Below are 19,272 nucleotides of genomic sequence, written 5' to 3'. Positions count from 1 at the left end.
AGAATAACAGGGGAGGCAGCAGCAGTGGAGGCCAGATTTTGAATCTCCACTTAAAACAGAGCAACTATATAATAAAATCAAATCACATGGTCAGAGTTTTGCAACAAAACTAGATAACATGGTATACCCATGAGCTCCAAAAGACAAGCCAGTAAAAACAAACTAACAACATCCCCCCGCCCCCGGCGCCACCCCGAGACTGGCATGGAGTCAGCATCTCCGCAGGAAAAACAAGAAAGCAACAGACCTGAGAACAGTTATTCACTGGCAAATAGGGCAGGTCAATTTAAAAGCAGCAAGCTGAAACCAGGAAGCGTCTTCTCAGCCCAATACTAGATAAATGCAAGGGGTCCTGCATTAGTAGGAAGAGTCTCTTAGAAGATGACACTAATGGGGTGCCTGAGTGGCTCAGCTGGGTAAGCGTGGGACTCTGGATTTCGCCTCAGGTCGTGATCTCATGACTGGTGAGATCGTTGGTGAGATGGAGCCCGGCGTGTGGCTCTGTGCTGAGAGCTTGGAGCCTGCTTGGGATTCTCTCTCTCTCTCTCTCTCTCTCTGCCCCTCCCCTGTTCTCTCTCTGTCTCAAAAATAAATAAGCTTAAAAAAAGATGGCATTAAAATGATGCACGGTGCACATTTTTATATATGCATAGATAAACAAGCGTCTAACTCCTATGAACTCTCAAAATCCTGGGAGGTGGGGGCGAGTCCCTGCTCCTCTGCTGACCTTGGGCATTTGCTAATGGAGGGGGGGGGGTAGCCCGGGATGAGCTATCTCCTCAGTCTCTCTTACTAAGGGTCTCACAGGGGTGTGCCGAATTCCCTGTTATTCCACTGCCTAAAAATCCCTAGATCAGGGGCTTAGAGACCTGGGCTCTATCCATGGCTGCTGAAACTTCGGGCAAAACATTTCACTTTTCTGAGTCTCAGTCTCTTTACCTGTAAAATGGGAATCATTTTAATAAGTGTTGTGCTGCTTATATCAAGAGACTATGGGGTGGACCAACAGAGACCACTGATCTGGAAGTGAGGGGGTCACAATTGCTTTTCACAGCACGAGTTCAGGTGGCGGTTCTGCCCTACAGTTGGGAGATTTTAGGCAAGCTGCAACTTCCCTCAGCCTGTTCTCACCCGTAAAATCGAAATAGTAATCATCATCGTCGTCATCGTCGTCATCGTCTGAATTGCAGAGCTGCTGTGAGAATGAAATGAAGCACTTATCAACTTAGACATATCGAAAGCACTCACTAAACTTTACTAATGTCTCAGTGATGCCTTTGTTAATTAGTCCTTATGCGAAGACTAAGATCTTTTGTGCTCTTCCCACTAGCAAGCGCCAGAGGGCGACATAGACGGCGGGACCCCAGCTGCAAGCACTCCTGACGCAGCGCCACCATTGGCCACGTGGTGGCGCTAAGACACACGATGTCTGATATTTCCGCAAAGTTTGGGGAACAGAAAGAGCTGACGGAATAAGAGAGGATAGGGGGGTAAAGGGGAGCTCTGAGGCTGGAGGAGCCCTGAACCGAAGGGTCAGGGGTCCCTGGACCATGTAGCTTCCAGATTTCCGGGACACAGAAGGATCATTTGGGAATGAATGGGTTTTGGAGTCTTTTTGAATAAGAGGGCGCCCCCTTCCTTCTAGCGCCGGGTGTGCATCCCCTTCCCTAGGGCAGCCTGGATGCTGGAAGAGGGATCGTTCGTCTCGGTGCGCTCCTCCTCTCCTAGCTCTAGCTCATTCATCTGCGGCCGCGGTACGCCGTTGCCACGGAGACGTGATGCAGGCGGGGGTGGGAGGGAGGCCCCTGGTGACGTCCGCGCTGCTCGCAGCTCGTCTCCCGCGGCCTCCCAGTTCTTGCCTATTTTGGAAGAGAGCCGCAGCCCTTCTGCTGATGCGCGCGCGCTGGCGCCTTTTAAAGGCAACCGGCGGAGTGGCGGCTCCGCTAGAGGCCGGGAGCTGCCCCCGCCCCCGAGCCGCGAGCCCGGCGCGGAGCCTGGGCCCGGGAAGCCCCCCGTGCCATATACCCCACCCCCATTTTAGCGCCCTCCACTCACTTTAGGGAAATTTCAACCATGAGAAAGGAGGTCCTGCCCTTGCCCCTCGTCCCCCTCCTCCTCCCTCCAACAGGGGAGATTCTTCTTCCATAGGAGCCTTGGAAGGAAACAAGATGCCAGGCCTAGCGCGTTTGGGGATCCTCTCTGGACAAGGCCACAGAATGAAAACATCAGGTGAGAACTTCACTGCCGGCGGGGCTACCCCGGGTCTCTGGAGACCCGTGCCCCCCTCCAGCTTCCTGCCTTAGCCTTTTTGTCCCGGGCTTAGCCTGGGGTTGGTTTAAGATCTTAGCTGGAAGGCCCCTGATCAGTTTCTCCAGAACACCCATTAAACTGAAAGGGAAACTGAGGCCCAGAGAAGAGTAGTGACTTAACCAGGGTCACATGGGATGTTCCTGGAGAGCGATGAGCCAGAGCCCAATGATGTAGGCTTCGGAGCCAGAGGTCAATCCTGTGTTCCTTAACCTTGAGAATAGCTGGCACAGTGTGTCAGCCTCTGGCCCTTGCCCTGTACCCAACAGCGGAGCCAGACATCTCCTCTTCCAGCATGGCATCTGCTTCTTTTTCCCCAGGACAGTCCAGACCTAGATGGGCTTTCCGGACCGTTAATCACTCCAGACAAGCTTCTGGATCCCATGGACTCTATGGCCAACCAACTAGGTTGCTACTTGCAAATGTCTGCTTCCATCGAAAGCTTCCTACAGGTCACCAGCTCTCTGGAATTTTCTGGGACCAAACCTTTTCCAGACTGCTTACAAGCACCAGCTAGTTTCTGGATGGACGTATGGCTTGCAGGTTCTGGCAGAGCTCCCCAGAGCCATGTGGACCCAGCTTTTTGGATTCCCCTGCCCAATCCTAATGGTGCCTGCACTCTCCCTGTAACAATCACAAGGGTGTTTGACCAGAACTCACTGAAGACTTCTGTGAAGTACTTGACCATGCCCAAGGTGATGTATAGATTCCTGACGTCTCTGGGCCCCTACTCTGGACCAGGGCTGGGGACCCAAAGGTGGATCCAACCCAGCCTGGCTGTGAGCACCAAGCCTGGCAAAGGAGAGAGGTTCCTGCTCTGGAGAAGTTAGCCCTGGAATCTTGAATGGCTCTTCCTAGGGGTATCCATTGCCAGAGCCAAGCCTTTAAATGAACACAAGTGGAAACTGAGGCATCCCTCCAGGAGACGTTATTTGCCAAGCTCACACAGCAAGTCAGTACATTGTTGAGACTGGTTCCCAGAACACCGCCTCCTGGCCTGGGCTCTTTCTCTGCCTCTTGGTCCCAGAGGCCAGCCTTTACAAGGCACACAAAGGTCACTGCACTGTGAGCCAGGAACCTGGTTCAGGGTCCACTTCTACTAAACGATGGCTGTGTCACTTGGACCACTCAATTCTCTGTACTAGGTCTCAGTCACCCAAGGTGGATGACTAAGGGGCCCCCCACTCCAACTGTGAGTCTGGGATTCTCTGAAATGTGGTATTTTTCCAGGCTGTGGCGTCCCTCTATGGCAGTCTGTGGGACACTGCTGGGGTGTTTTCCTCCAGGCTGAAGCTAAGGAGGAGTATAAAGAGACAGTACTTGCTTCAGCCGCGGGCTGTGCAGACCTCTCCGAGGATGACCTGGGGTCTGTCTTACACACCTCGGAGCCCTGCGGATCTCTCCAATGGTAAGTCCCCTCATGCACTTGGCACAGAACTGTGAGAATGGCCTCTGATGGTGCTTGCTTCCATCAATGTTCACACAGGCCAGGTCTCCAAGGCCCAAGGCGGCCCTGCTTGTCCAGGGCTAAGGACTTCATCCTCCGGGAGACTTCAAGCCCACCCAGAACCTAGTACTAGGCACGTGGGGTCTTCCTACCTCACACTGGGCCTCAGAGAGGCAACATTCAACCTCCAAAGCCTGAGAGGCACTGGCCAGCTGGGTCTTGGACCCAGAGATGCTCAAAATGCCAGAGAGGGGAGGTCCCTTCCAGGCCAAGTGGTCCAACCCACTACCACTGACATTTTGCAATCAGGGAAACTGAGCCCAGAGAGGGGAAGGAGCTTGCATAACACTGGTGGCAGGGTTACAACCAGAATCTTTGTCTCCTGCCCAGGGCTCTCCCCTGCATCAAACACAATCCACTGAGATCTAGGCTGAGCCCACCTCCAATCCTCCAGAACCTTGATAATCCTTGACAGAAGGCTCCTTCAGCTCATCCCCTGTCTATTCTAGGTGATTCGAGAGATTTCCCTTCAGCTGGATGGTCCTTTATCCTAAAGCTTCCTGGTGTTCCCTCCCCATCTGCTCAGGGTTAATCTTTTCCTGCTTCCAGGATCTGCTCCATCAACAGGCCATAACTGCCGCTCCTGTTTTCTTGCTGTGGTCCAACCAACTCCTTGCAGCTCTAGCATTTCCAAGGATGGGGAGTCTCTGGTTGCTCCTAGGGTTTCCCTTCTGTCACTGGCCAGTCCCAGGTCTACTACTTCCCCATGACCACCTCAGCCTTGAACCCCATCAGTCTCTCCTGGGATGCTGCGGACCATTCCTTGCAGACTCCCTCTCTGCTGGACCCAGGGCCAGTGGGAACGATAAGAGCTCACGTGTGGGGTTGCCATGAGGTTTTAGTGAGTTAATGCCCGCATTAGGTATATAAGGTGCATCTGTGAACTCTCATGTTGCAAGGTATGTTCAGGTGATAAGAAGGAGATCCTTGAAGCTAGCGCCTATGGTGGCCTAGGCACCTGGGGGCAGAAGAGGGAAGGTGGCCGGGAGGAATCTGGGGTAGTTGGGAGTGATAGAAACCAGGAGTGTTTTAAGTTGGGGAAGAAGTTGGTTAGGTTGGCTTCTAGAAAAACGGCAAGGGGAGCTGAGTTGCTGAGCACCGAAAGGGCTCACTGGGCCTCCCTGCCTGGACTTGCTGAGTACCATGGGAGCTGGTGGTACCCGGGAAGGACCACCCTGGGCCCAGGGCCAGAGCCCTCAGGGTGATTCTGTGTGTGTCCCTCAACCTTCCCAGCCCCCCCCCCCCGTGTCCTTTTCTTTGGAACCGCTGCAGCCCCTAGCCCAGCCCAGCCCATCTGGTGCTCTCGGACCAAGCTGGGCCGAGGCTACAAAAAGCCAGTGGGTGCCTGGGTCCTGTCATTCCACAATGACAGAGCATGTGCTGTCTCCCAAAGCAGCCCATGCCATCTCTTCAGAGGCTTGTTCAAAATTATATTTTTCATAAAGGTGAAGTAATGGTGGCCGACAGTCCGTCATTCAACGTTGATCGTGCTCCCTTCATGCGGCGGGCATTGTTCCAGGTGCTTTAATGATTTAACTCATTTAACTTTCCCTCAAGCCTTTGATGCAGGAGCTATTATTCTCCTCACATCCCTGTTTAACAGATGGGTAAACTGAAGCATGAGAGGTTGAGCCATTTGCCCAATGTGAAGGAGCCAGGACTCCACATGGAAGTCTCACCCCAGAGCCCCTCGCTGGACGCCCACCCTCTCCTGCCTCTCTGAGCCCCAGGATCCCTCCCACTCACCTGCATTCCCACAAAGAAGTTACTGGCTTTCCCCACACACCCGTCTGCTCTCCCCGATGGGCCCCCTCTTGGTCCTGCCCGTACACAGGAGCCAAGCCTCCTGGTCAAGGTGGGGGCTCAGCTGCCCTTAGCAGAGGCTGCCCCCTCTTCACCCGCACTCCGCACACCTGTTAACACAGCCTCAGGCTGTGAGGGCTTCTTACATTATGCAGCTCCCCATCCCTGTAAAGGGTCTCATTTCCGCACTCCTCTGTCTACCCCACCCCACACAGCACAGCTCGACCGGCCAGTCACTAGACATCCAGCAACTCGGCTCAATTACACGTCCTTAGGGAGACCACCCTGGACTCCCCGGGCTCAGTCAGTCCTCGTTTGGCTCTCCCTACACGCCTTGCCTCGCTTCTTTGCAGCAATCATTTCACATCCGTGGCTTAAATGGCTTGATGGTGTTTCTCGCTTTCTCACCAGCCTGGATGCTCCATGAAGTTAACGCCAGGCCTGTGTTTCCACACATTGCATCACCAGTGCCTAGCACAGAGCCTGGCACAAACTCAGCGCTCGGATGTGTGTGCATGAATGAAATACATGTCTGAGGCCCTGCTCTGAGCCGGGTCCTAGGCTAGATGCCGAGAATGTGGAGACCAGATTGCACCAGAGATGCTGGTGAGGAGACAGCCAAGTAAACCAGCAATGACAGCGTAGGATGAGGAAATGCAGGAAGCTGTGGGGGCACTGAGAAAGGGTCCCAGACCCAACCAGGAGGACAGTAGGGCCAGGAGGAATTCACCGGTGGGAGGGAGTGGGGGTGGGAGGGGTGGAGGACTCTGAAACTGGGCCCAACTAGTAAATGAAGGGTGGAGGGTCTGTCTCTTCCTCCAGACCTCCTTGCCCCAAGGGCAAGGCCAGTGTCCTGAACTCCTGTCTACCACTTGAGGCTTACAGGAGTGTTGGGTCTCTGCTGTGCATTCATAGAGCATTTTAGGTGATTGATTTTCCTCCCCTCCTTGGAACACGGGTGGTCTGACGCGCTCTTCATTGTATTAGTTGTGCCCTCTTCTCCCAGCCCTGCCTCCAGGTCCTTGCCCAAAGCAGCCTCATCTTTTCCCACCTGGCTACACTCTCCCCTCCCCACCCACTCCACGGCTCCGTGTCCCTCACCTTCACGGTTCAGCCCACTCACCCAGCTCTGACCGTCTCAACGTGTGGGTGCCGGCATGTACCCTCTTCACATGAGATTTGTTGATTTCATAACCATAAATAGATAAAATGTTCTGAATATCTCCCTGTGCAAGTAGATTGGGGGAGTGATCACATAATGAAAAGGCCTTGGGAGAAAGAAAACAGGCTGCTAAAGACGCAGCTGAAGACTAGACAGCCACTGCACAGACCAGCTCTATACAGCGATTATACTTTGACTCCACAGACTGGTGAACCCTAGGCCTGGGACTGGGGTGATACTTGGGAATCTGTTAGAGAATTTTTATGTGGTTTCAAGCTCATGGATTCAAAAGAAAACTCTGGTAAAATAATAATAATAATAATAAAATGGAAAGAAATAGAAATCGGGGAACCTGGTTTCTGATTCTGGAATTATTTCATTCTAGCTGTGACCCTGGACAACTTAATAAACCTCTCTGAGAAGGTGCATAGAGATTCTTCCCCGTAGTTAGACTGGAGGCTCCAGGAGGCCCGAGTCCTCATAATACCATGACTCTCTTCCCATCAGGGCTTTCTGTCTTCCGGAAAATACCTTAATCACCAAATATGGGACACCCCCCCTTCCCAAAATGCAGTCTTGAGACTAGGGTTGAGGTAAGGATGGAAAGGAGTACCCTGATTTTTTGTTGCCAACTCCAACTTTGTTGCCATGGCAGCAGGATGTGGAGCATCACTCCTGCATGGGGAGGCTCCATCTACCTAGCTACAAAGCCTAGCTTCTAGCCTAGTAAGGAGCCCAGCCCATGAGGCTTCCCAATCTCTCCTCCCCTAGTAGTGCAGAGACACCACTACTGCTTCTTGGCATTTGGAAGAATAAAGGGAGATAAACTGACAGCTTGGTATGCCCTGGGCCCGGAGAGCTTCTGGCTGAGAAAGAGAGAGACAAGTGGAGATATTCCTTGTATGAAGTCATCCTACCCTAAAAGTTGGAAAACTTGCTCTGCAGAGGGTCAGTCTGTAAATATATTAGGCTTTTCAAGCCATTTTGTCTCTGTTGTGACTGCTCGACTCTGCCATTGTAGGGTGAAAACAGCCATAGACAATACATAAACAAATAGGTGTGGTTGTGTGTCAATAAAACTTTATTTACAAAAACGCTCAGTAGGCCAGATTTGGAATGCTGGCCAGAGTTTGCAGACCCCTGCTGTACCCCATAGTGCAAGAGAAAGAGCCTGGGCTGGGGGCAGGGAACTAGGCTTAAGACCCAGAACCACCAATGACTTGCTGTGTGAATTTGGGTAAGTCAGTATCTATCTCTGATCCTCAGTTTCACCATCTATCAAATTGCTATAACAGTATCAGCCAGATTTGCCATGAGAATAGGTCTAACAGGTCAGAGCAAATCTCAGGTCTTTCCATCACTTCAAGTAGAGCTAACTCCCCTCCCAAGGCCATACCCTTGCCTGCTAAGGGTGGCAGCAGCCTGCTGGAAGGAAGAGGTGTTTCTCTCTAGAGTCAGATCCTTAGTCTGGCTTTCCAACCTCCATCCTCAAGTGACCCCATTTCTGTAGCAAGCCAAGCACAGGAGGAAATGAGGAATCCCTTCTTTTCCACCATCCAGTCATTTGGCAGGAGGCTACAGTTCACTTGAGAAAGTGATGTGGCTGCAGTGGCTGGTGGCCAGGCTTTAGAGGAGGCTTTTGAGAATCAAGAGTTAGGAAAGGTGAGATTCAGTGCTCCCCAGATCATTTATCTATGTATCAGGGAAGCTGGGGTGCATGGCAAGAAGACACAGTCGCGATCTGGCGGTGACTCACAGCACCATCAATTGCATTAATGGGTGTTTCTTGAGCCATCTTGTCTGCCTGTCTGGTCTGACCACCACTGAGATCTCGTGTCCTTTGGCATCTTGTCATATGCTCTGAAGACCCATAAAGTGATTCTCTACACCCCCTCCACACACACACTCTCTCCTTCTCTCTCTCCCTCCCCTCCTCCCTTTCCTCTCTCTTTCTCCTTCTTGTATCATAAACACATTTATCCAGGGCAGGACAGAATACACTGCAACAGTCCTGTCAAGAAAGATCCTTGCCCCAAATATCCAGAAAAGCAGCCCTAACCAGGAGTCTCCATACTCTTCTAGAGAAGCAGACCCCCCCCCCATCACTTTCCATCTCCCTCTCAGGAGGCCATCCTCCCCAAAATCTCTGGAAAAGATACACCTTCTCTTTGAGAGTGGGTAAGGGGTGATGTCTCTCCAGGTCCCCAATAAAGCTATGCAAGACAGGAGCAAGGGATCTCACGGCCTGTTCTTGCTATAAAAAGACCTTTTTCAGAAAAAAATAATAAAGAAAGAAATCAGCCAATCCGTCCTCAATGCCATCACCTCTTCTTGGTGATTTTTCGGGGAAGGAGTGGGCGGGTTGCCATGGCAACAGATGCAAAGAGCTTGTCTCAGTAAAGAAGGGACCTTGATATTTTTTTCTCTTCTCATTCTCTCTCTCAGTTGTGTGTGTATGTGTGTGTGTGCGCGCTGCGCATGCCTGTGCCCACACCAGGAATTTTTTTTTAGAACTAAAGAAAGCCCTTCTCTTCCCTCAGCGCCCCAAATATGGAGCGATGGAAAACCACTTACTCCTGCAGGCCAGGGAGGATTCAGGATAATTCAAGAGAAAAGGGAGAGGTCATATGGGGCTCACTTCCTCCATCTTTTTACTAGAGATTGCATGCAACACACACTTTCACAAATGGTTGGGGGCCAAGTGTCAGAAAGAAAGGAAGATGCTGGGTGGAGAGAGGTGAGTAAGGGATAGGTGGTGTAAGAGCCCAACAAGTGATATCAGAGAGGGCAACAGAAGATGCATTGAGGCTGGGGATGCATGCAAACTCACATTCTCCATTGGATGCTGAGAATAAAAGGCACAGAGCAGACTCACATATGGACATGAACACACACACAGACAAGGAGGCACGGAAAGCTGCAAACACATGAACACATACAGACACAAACATGGAACTACCCATAACACAGGAAGTGGTAGACATTTTTTTTTTACAAAGGCAGACATAGATGCAGGCAAATGCATAAATACACAGGGACACAAACACAAAGTTACATGCAGACAGACACAGACATACAAATATAGTCACAGTCAAATGGACAGACAGACACATGCACACCCTCAGTCTGGCTCCCTCCCATCAATTGCCCATGCATCCCTAAACAGCAGTGCATTGCTGGGAATACTGCAGGCTCACCCAGTGGGTTTAGCTGCACCCCCCCTTCCTTCTACACATTCACCCCAAAGCCCCTCTTGAATCAAATCGCTTCTTGCCCACTTTCCCATAGATGATGGGCTCTGATACCTCCCCCATCTCAAGCTTCCAATTCTTAGCCTGTTCTGTTCTGCTGCTGCTGCCTGCCGATTCGGGGGGGAGAATGGGGTGACTCAGCCAGGCCGGGATGACTCACACTGCCAGTATTTTTAGCAGCGGCCAGGAGCTCTCTAGCGTGCCAGCCGCCCCCCTCCTCCTGCTTGCTATTTTGGAACCGTCACTGGTGATATAAATAGCTCCTCTCCCACGGCCTGAAGCTGCTGCCAAGCTATTTTTGGTTCTGCACAGTTAAAAATAGCTTCACGGAGGTGGGAGGCAAGGGGAGTGGGAGCTGGCCTAGGGAGAGGAGACATTGGGGCATATAGAGCTTCTCAACTTGAATTAGAGTGGGTGAACTAGGATAAGCCCTTATCTTCCCCCCTCCCTTGTCCCTTTCTAGACCCTTCTTTCTTTCCAGAAGGCCTTCTCCCCCAGCCCATTCTGGAAAAATGCAAGGATTCTTCCCTTGATTAGTTCTTCTCGCATGCTTATTTTACTCCTCGAGCTCAGACCCCTTGGGCCCCTAAAGCCCCCTCCCACATTCATCCTCAGAGGAGAAGGGAACAGCTAACGGGGGCCTCACTCTGAAGCCTGTGTGGACTCACGCTCTCTTTTGATGTCCAGGTAGACTATGGCCAAATGACTTCAGGGATTTTTTTTCCCCCCAGAACCATGGACAGCGGTCAATGCCCCATTCTTTCACAGCAGCTCTGTTCACCTTGCTGGAGACTGGCTGCACCCAACCAACAAATAGTTCTTATCATAGAGAGGGACACTAAGTCTGTCTCCCACCCAAGGCTAAAGCATCAGTGGGTGAAGAAAATAGGAATACTTCCCTGGATTTTCATACAAGGATGGGGTCCAAAGATCAAGTGCTTGAGATCAAGGGGTCCAAAGGTCAGAAGCTAGAGGGATGGATACATCAGGGGTCAGATGGAGATGAAAGAGGAACAGAGATATGCTTCCTGAAGGAACCATTTCTCTAAAATCCAGATAAATAGGGTTAGAGAGAGTGGCAGACAGCCAGCCCCCCCCCCACCTCTTCCCTTCATCTCAGTTGTACCACTGAACACAGGATAGTTGATGGAGATGGCCCAACCTTTGCCAAAATGGCACAAGAGGTCAGGATCAGATGCCCAGACACCCTTCTCCTCGGCTGTCTCCTGCTCCCACTCTGCCACTCTTGCCACCACCCTTTCCCATGGGAATGAGGGGTTCTTTGACCCCAAGTTTTGCTTCTTGGTGTCAAAGTTTATTCCCACCCTTCCTATGTGACTTCCTACAATCAATCCAGTCCCTCTCCCGCAATTTTTAAGTGGTCTCATTTCCAGCCTCTCAAGTGATTTCACACAGATCCCTACTCCACCAAATAAGATTTCACATAAAATGTCCCCTAGCCCAGATGTGATGCTGGGGGAAAGAAAGGCACCCCTCATCCCCTGTAGAGAGCAATCATCCGTGCTGAAAAGAGAAAAAAGAAAGAAGGAGAGAGGGCAAAGGTGACATGATATGGAGACAAAACTGATGGAGATTGGAAGAGTCTCTGGAGAGCAGAAGGGGAACATTTTTCTGCGGTGGGGGGAGGGGGGAGAGGGCGCACAAAGGTAAGACAGACCACCAAGCAGGCAATGAGATCTGAAACTAGTCGGGGCTGTGGAAGGAGGATGTGGAGAGTTGAAGGTTAGGAGACAGAACGAGGAGTCCTAGCGCCGAGGATGGGGAGGGGGTTGCAGGGGGGTACGGAGGACAGCCTGACGGAGTCAAGGGGTCCTTGACAGATGCGGGATCTCGGCGGGTCCAGCACGGCCCCCTCTTTTCTATGCTGCTTCCTCATCTTCCCCGCCGGAGACGGGGGGAGCCCTCCGGAGCGGTGCGGAGGCAGGCAGGCCCCGCCCGCCGCCGCCGCGGCAGCCGCCGGAGGATTCCTGTCCTAATATGGAGCTGGGATTCCCCCGGCCCCGCCCCCGCCCCCGGCCCGCCGGGAGACCGAGGCTTGCAGTCGGGCGGGGGGAACCGCTCGCTTTGGGGCTGGCAACGGGGTGGGGGAAGGGATACCTAGATGCAGACCCAGATCCTCACCGTGCCCTGGGACCCTGCCTCAGTTTCCCCCGTTAGTGGCTGCAGTTAATTAGTTGACAGGGGAACAGAGAATCACTGCAGACTCCAGCGTTGGTGTTGGTGTTCCTATTCTTGGCTGTGGGAAAATGGAACCAAGGCCAAATTCAGCTGGTCCCTCTCTCTCAGGAACCCCTTTCCACCCCACCCTAGAGACTTAGACTTCCATATAATGCCCCTTGCTAAATGCCAAGCCCGGGTTTGGAAAGCGGGGAGGGGGGGGGGGCGGGGGAGGGGGAGGAGATTTGTTCTTTGAAAGTGACTAAGGGAATCCCAGATTGAGTAATCCCTAGAGAGAAACCCCAGCTGCGACCTCTCCCTCAGAGGCCAAGGAGGGTCCTTCTTTTCCTCCCCATGTGAACATGACCTTTGCCTGGCAAATAGCAAGGAAGAATTTGTAGACTACCCTCCCCCTCCCCCATTTCCTTATCTCCTTAGAAAAATCCCTGTTGGAACCAACCCCTCCTTCCTCTCTACAGACTCTCCTGCCAGGGGCTTCAGACCTCCTTAACCCTTGCCCTGTCCTTTCCCTCAGCTGAACACATTCGGACCCCTGGGTCCCTGCACCCTCTTTCAGGCCTTCCTAACGCAGCGCCCGTTTCTCGGTTCAGCTGCCGCCAGCCGCGGCCCCCTCCGCAGCCTCAGTTCTCCCCCTCCCCCCGTCCCCCCTCCCGCTCTCATTCTACGTCATGGGATGACGTCGGGAGCCCGGGAGGGAGGAGGAGCGCTCCCCCCTCCCCAGCCAGTGGCTCCCGCTGCAGCTTGCTTAGCCCAGCCTCCTGCTTTCCCGCCCCCCCCTTTCTGTAAAGCGAGCCCCCCACGCCTAGCAGGAGCTATATAAGGCGGAACGAGGCAGTCGAGGGGGGCAGCGCAGCCGAGCGGAGCCCAGGAGAGGAGAGACAGAGAGAGAGAGAGAGAGCCTGAGCGAGAGACGGGGAAGCAAGGAGGAAGAAGCCACCGGTGCGTCGGGACGGGAACGCAGGTGTTCGGAGCACCGGAGCTGGAGCCCTGCAGCCGCTAGTCATGTACCGCTCCACCAAGGGCGCCTCCAAGGCGCGCCGCGACCAGATCAACGCTGAGATCCGGAACCTCAAGGAGCTCCTGCCTCTAGCTGAAGCGGACAAGGTCCGGCTCTCCTACCTGCACATTATGAGTCTTGCTTGCATCTACACTCGCAAGGGCGTCTTCTTCGCTGGAGGTGAGCAAACTGGGGCTGCCAGAGACCAGAGCTGGCGGGCACCGGGGACAGTGGAGCTGAGGGAACCAGCAGGGACTGATGCATGTCTAGGGCAGCGTGGCGGCGAGCTGGGGAGAGACGGGACTTGGGGAACTCAGGTCTTCCTACTTTTCCTCCTGAGCTCTGTTCAGACCTCACCTTAGTTCTGGTAAGAGCTTGGATAGTGTCCCTGGTGCCAGATTTATGGGAATAAGAAAGCCAGGACAGAATGGCCCCAGTTCCCACAGCGTAGAGGCACTCCAGGAACCCGAGGAGGGAAGCCCGGGAAGTTGCAGGGATGGAGTCACCCAAACCGGGGCAAGCGTGGCCACTGTTCTCTACGTTAAAAAGGCTCTTCAGCAGCCTTTGAGGCGCTGTCCGCGGTGCTGACCGCATCACCGTGTTGAGAGGCGCTGCCCGCGGTGCTGAACTCCCGGTTGTCTTTTGAGCGCTGTCCGAGGGTCTGAAATTCAGGGCCAGCAAAGACCCAGCTCCGACTTAGAAGTCAAAGGGCTGGCTGGCTAGGGAAATCCAGCAACAGGTTCCTTGGGCAAGAGCTGTGGGTAGCGGGTCAACAGGTGTGTGCAGAGGCAGGTTCATGAGAAATTCCTCTGGATTTTCTGAAACTCAGTCCATGCCTTCCTTACTTATGATTTGCTTCCCAGTTTTACTCCTGACCCACCATATCTTCTTACCCTGCAGGCACTCCTCTGGCGGGCCCCACAGGGCTTCTCTCATCTCAAGAGCTTGAAGACATAGTGGCGGCACTACCTGGATTTCTACTTGTGTTCACAGCTGAGGGGAAGCTGCTATATCTGTCTGAGAGTGTGAGCGAACATCTGGGCCACTCCATGGTGAGTGCTGAGGGTCCTCTTAGGTTGGGCTAGAGCACGTATGGGATACAATGAGCTTTCCACTTTTGAGAATCTGAGAATTACTGAGGCAGGAGAGGTTATACACTGCCAGACGCTATGTGCTAAGGATTCATTCTTGCTGCCATCACTAAATGTCATTTCATCTCTTCTTCACCTTTTTCCAGGTGGACCTCGTTGCCCAGGGTGACAGTATCTACGACATCATTGACCCAGCTGACCACCTAACTGTGCGCCAGCAACTCACCCTGCCCTCTGCCCTGGACACCGGTAAGAACTCCCTTTCTCCCTCTCTCAATCAAACCTCCTTCCTGCTTCCCTGCTCCTCTCCACCTGCTATCTCTCTCAACAATCCACCCTCTTATCAGCTTTTCTCTTCATTTACCTAGATCGCCTCTTCCGCTGTCGCTTCAACACTTCCAAGTCCCTCAGGCGCCAGAGTGCAGGCAACAAACTGGTGCTTATTCGAGGCCGATTCCATGCTCATCCACCTGGAGCCTACTGGGCAGGAAACCCTGTTTTCACGGCTTTCTGTGCTCCACTGGAGCCAAGACCTCGCCCTGGCCCTGGCCCTGGCCCTGCCTCACTCTTCCTGGCCATGTTCCAGAGCCGTCATGCTAAGGATCTGGCCCTACTGGACATCTCTGAGAGGTAAGTCCAGAGCATTCAGACTCCAGGAGGAAAGCAAGCCAGAGATGAGGGGACCCTAGATTCTGGAGTCAGGAGCAGGGAGGATGGGGTGTAAGGGGGCAGAGAACCTGGGAGGGAGTGAGATGCCTGGGTATAAAGCAGAGAAAACAGAAAGCTGACCACACCCTTTCCACCTTCCCAGTGTCCTAATCTACCTGGGCTTTGAGCGCAGTGAACTGCTCTGTAAATCATGGTATGGACTGCTGCACCCCGAGGACCTGGCCCACGCTTCTGCTCAACACTACCGCCTGTGTGAGTGTCCAGAGAGGCTGGGGACAAGACAGGGCTCTGGGAAAGGTCATGGGAGACCCAACCAAGAAGGGCTGTGGTCAAGAATGATGCTGGGGAGATAACAGAGGCCAACAATTTTTGGATATTATAGAATGAACATTAGGGTGAGGAGTCAAAGTGAGAATAGAGTCAGGACTGGGGGACTCCAAGTGGTGAGGTCAATGTGGGGAGCTGAGTGGTGCAGGTGAGGGTAGTCAGAAATGGAGATGTCATGGATACCCCAATTCAGTGGAAAGGTCAATAAGAGGGAAGTTTAGGTGGCGTCGCCTGATGGACATCCTAACTCTGCATCTCTTCTTTTCCTTCAGTGGCTGAGAGTGGAGATATTCAGGCAGAGATGGTGGTGAGACTGCAGGCCAAGCCTGGAGGCTGGGCATGGATTTATTGCCTGTTATACTCAGAAGGTCCAGAGGGCCCCATTACTGCTAATAACTACCCAATCAGGTGAGCTGCAAGGCAGGGGCTTGGAGGGCAACTGAGGTGGGCATGGAGAGGTAAAAATCAGGAACTGCTCTGGGAAAGACCACCAGACCCTTACCGTCTGCCTCTTCTCTCCTCTCCAGTGACACAGAAGCCTGGAGCCTCCGCCAGCAGCTGAACGCTGAAAACACCCAGGCAGCCTATGTTCTGGGCACCCCAGCCATGCTGCCCTCATTCCCAGAGAACATCCTCTCCCAAGAGCAGTGTTCCAGCCCCAACCCACTCTTCCCCCCAGCCTTGGGAGCTCCCAGAAGCACCAATTTCCCTAGTGCTCCAGACCTGGGTGCAGCCTCAACATCAGAAGAGCTTCCTCAATCCCAAAAAGAGTTGGGCTTTAGTTACCTGGCATTCCCGTCTGGCCCTGAGCCTTCTCTTCAAGCAGACCTGAGCAAGGATCTTGTGTGCACTCCACCCTACACACCGCACCAGCCAGGAGGCTGTGCCTTCCTCTTCAGCCTCCACGAGCCCTTCCAGACCCACTTGTCCACTCCATCCAGCTCTCTCCAAGAACAGCTGACTCCAAGCACTGCCACCTTTTCTGATCAACTGACTCCAAGCAGTGCAACCTTCCCAGATCCACTGATGAGCCCACTTCAAGGCCAGATGACCGAAACCTCAGCCAGAAGCTATGAAGATCAATTGACTCCCTGCACCTCTACCTTCCCAGACCAGCTGCTTCCCAGCACTGCCACCTTTCCAGAGCCTCTGGGCAGTCCTGCCCATGAACAACTGACTCCTCCCAGCACAGCATTCCAAGCACACCTCAACAGCCCCAGCCAAACCTTCCCAGAGCAACTGAGCCCCAATCCCACCAAGACTTACTTCACCCAGGAGGGATGCAGTTTTCTCTATGAGAAGTTGCCCCCAAGTCCTAGCAGCCCTGGTAATGGGGACTGCACGCTCCTGGCCCTAGCCCAGCTGCGGGGCCCCCTCTCTGTGGATGTCCCTCTGGTACCCGAAGGCCTGCTTACACCTGAGGCCTCTCCAGTCAAGCAGAGTTTCTTCCACTACTCTGAGAAGGAGCAGAATGAGATAGACCGCCTCATCCAGCAGATCAGCCAGTTGGCTCAGGGCATGGACAGGCCCTTCTCAGCTGAGGCTGGCACGGGCGGGCTAGAGCCACTTGGAGGTCTGGAGCCCCTAGACTCCAACCTGTCCCTGCCAGGGGCTGGTCCCCCTGTGCTCAGCCTGGACCTGAAACCCTGGAAATGCCAGGAGCTGGATTTCCTGGCTGACCCTGATAACATATTCCTGGAAGAGACGCCCGTGGAAGACATATTCATGGATCTCTCTACCCCAGACCCCAATGGGGAATGGAGTTCAGGGGATCCTGAGGCAGCGGTCCCAGGAGGGGCCTCATCGCCTTGCAACAACCTGTCCCCAGAAGACCACAGCTTCCTGGAGGACCTGGCCACATATGAAACCGCCTTTGAGACAGGTGTCTCAGCATTCCCCTACGATGGGTTTACTGATGAGTTGCATCAACTCCAGAGCCAAGTTCAAGACAGCTTCCATGAAGGTAAGTCCAACCAAAATGTTGAGAAACTCAAGTCCCTGTTCTGCCAATGAGATGCTGGTGGAATTAGATGAGTAAACTCCCCTTTCTGTGCCTGAATTTTATTAATAGGATAACAACACCTGCTGCCCAGGGTAGCAGTGAGGATAAGAACTAGTGAAAAACTTAGCATAGTTATTCTGGGCAAGTGAGCCTAGAGGGCAGGGGTCAGGGGTGCAGTGTAAAATGCAAGAGAATCCTTGGTAATGGCTTGTGCTTCTTAATTCTGTGAGGGACCTAGATCAGCTATCACCACCCATCTTACAGATGAAGAAAACCAAGGTCCCAGAGTTAAAGAAACTTGCCTAAGGTCACATAACAAATTGATGGATGAGGGATTAGAGTTCTATCTCAGTATTCTTACTCCTTAAAGAGAATACAGAGCAAGAGTTGGTAGAAGTTTGGGAAAGGCAGAAAGTGAAGATCAGCCCCTGGCCCATTGGGGGCTCTTTGCTCATGGCTCCATCCTTTCCAAAACTACAGTTGTAGTTTCACTCCATCCTCCCGAATTGCTCCCTTATCTTGCCGAGCCTCTGGTGATCACTCGGTCATTGGACCAACATATTTGAAGCCCATACTATGTGTCAACAGTACACCACATTCTCAATCTATCTTTCCTAATGGCCTTACTGACTGTCATCTCTCTCTCTCTCTCTCTCTCTCTCTCTCTCTCTCTCTCTCTCTCTTTCTCTCTCTCTCTCTCTGCAGATGGAAGTGGAGGGGAACCAACGTTTTGAATAAGTCTGTGACTTAACGTCGTCAAGTATGGCATATTGTCATCAAGACGTGGAGCCGCTCTCCACCCCCCCGGGACAGTTGGGGGGATTCTGGGGGCCAGAGGGGGATATATCTGATTCCCTAGGCCCTGCAGGATTTGGGGGGGGGGGGAGGTGGGAGGGCAGGGGAGGGGAGCTTCTTTTTAAAATTTAGAGACTTCAAGCAATCTCAGTTTCCATTTCAATCTGTATTCACTCGTAGTGAGTTTCCTTGAATGGGATTTTCAAGCGGAGAATGGGGGAGTCTCACTTCCCCACTCCCCGCACTACCCCATGGGCCTGGGCCAGTTCTCCACTCCTGGGGGCCAAGCCACCCCTGGGCCTTGGTGGGGGAAAGGCAGTGCCCACCTGGGCCAGCCTGTGCCCCGAGGGGCTCTTGACACCCACGTAGAATTCTCTACACACCAGTAACGGGATTTCAATTCCGATGGACTCTGCCGCCCTGGCGGCCCTTCTTGTGACTTTTGCGCCCCGCGCCTGGGGTGGGGGGCGCGAAGAGACGCTACGTTCCTTTCCGATGGAGGAAGGCAGACCTGCCGCTGTCACACGTGTGCTTGCACGAGTGCGTGTACCTGGTGCGGGACTCACCCGGCTGCCAGACTGCCTGGGTCTGCCCAGGTGGCCACTTCGTGGTGCTGCGGTGACTTTGTAGCCAACTTTATAATAAAGTCCAGTTTGCCTTTTTGGTACTGCTGGTGTCGTGTACTGTTGTGGAAAGGGAAGGGTGGGGATCTGAGAAGGTTGGGAGCCCGGGGGTCAGGAGATAAAGTCTGGATCTGCTGACAGCCCTGGTGTTTCTTCATTCACTTATGCACTCATTCATTCCTTCACTTGACATGGGCATACAGTGTGTGGCCCACTCCGTGCTAGAAGCTGGAGAGTTTGGAGCTGAAACACTTGCCTTCAAGGTGCTTTGGTGTAAAATATTAGAGGGTATTGGACTCTCCTCCCTGCTCTAGGCTTGCAGCGCTCACTATGTGGGAGGGAGGAGAAGGGCCGGGAATGGGTAGGGGATTCAGCTTGGCATTTTCCTGCACATTGATTTGAAATTTCAGACATGAGTCTCTTCCTTCAGCCTTGTCCTGCAGGGAAGCGACTTCCCTTTTGGGCCCTGGATCTTCTCATTGGAGATGATGCCCATCTGCGTAATCTCTGCGTGGGGCTTTCAGTGGACAATTTTACAT

At 53.2% G+C, this 19,272-nt stretch overlaps 1 protein-coding gene across 4 annotated transcripts; it reads left to right on the top strand.

The window, feature by feature from the left end:
• Positions 1-1,884: 1,884 nt before the first annotated feature.
• NPAS4 (neuronal PAS domain protein 4) lies at positions 1,885-18,777 on the top strand. 4 transcript variants are annotated; one of them, XM_053899422.1, is made up of 9 exons: positions 1,885-2,229; positions 2,628-13,406; positions 14,127-14,278; positions 14,464-14,566; positions 14,686-14,947; positions 15,129-15,238; positions 15,586-15,721; positions 15,841-17,276; positions 18,021-18,777. In XM_053899422.1, exons 2-9 carry the CDS (start codon positions 13,232-13,234, stop codon positions 18,047-18,049), a joined length of 2,403 nt encoding a protein of 800 aa, XP_053755397.1. In that variant the 5' UTR covers positions 1,885-2,229; positions 2,628-13,231; the 3' UTR covers positions 18,050-18,777. The 4 variants fall into 4 exon arrangements, with proteins under 4 accessions (XP_053755397.1, XP_053755398.1, XP_019270610.2 ...); XM_053899423.1 differs by having other exon boundaries at positions 1,885-3,715; positions 4,364-13,406; XM_019415065.2 differs by having other exon boundaries at positions 1,885-13,406.
• Positions 18,778-19,272: the final 495 nt, after the last annotated feature.

The sequence above is a fragment of the Panthera pardus genome, unplaced genomic scaffold (assembly GCF_024362965.1).
Source record: "Panthera pardus isolate Hobbes unplaced genomic scaffold, ASM2436296v1 HiC_scaffold_12, whole genome shotgun sequence".
Classification (NCBI taxonomy): Eukaryota; Metazoa; Chordata; class Mammalia; order Carnivora; family Felidae; genus Panthera; species Panthera pardus.
The sequence above is the reverse complement of the archived record's forward strand: the minus strand, read 5'-3'. Positions and strand labels throughout refer to the sequence as shown.

What these genes read in the sequence shown, in the direction of transcription:
- NPAS4 (XM_053899422.1), top strand. Translation starts at nt 13,232, where the DNA reads ATGTACCGCTCCACCAAGGGCGCCTCCAAGGCGCGCCGCGACCAGATC. An exon ending in GCCCTCTGCCCTGGACACCG is followed by an intron (nt 14,567 to 14,685) that starts GTAAGAACTCCC and finishes TCATTTACCTAG; the next exon opens with ATCGCCTCTTCCGCTGTCGC. An exon ending in TGCTCAACACTACCGCCTGT is followed by an intron (nt 15,239 to 15,585) that starts GTGAGTGTCCAG and finishes CTTTTCCTTCAG; the next exon opens with TGGCTGAGAGTGGAGATATT.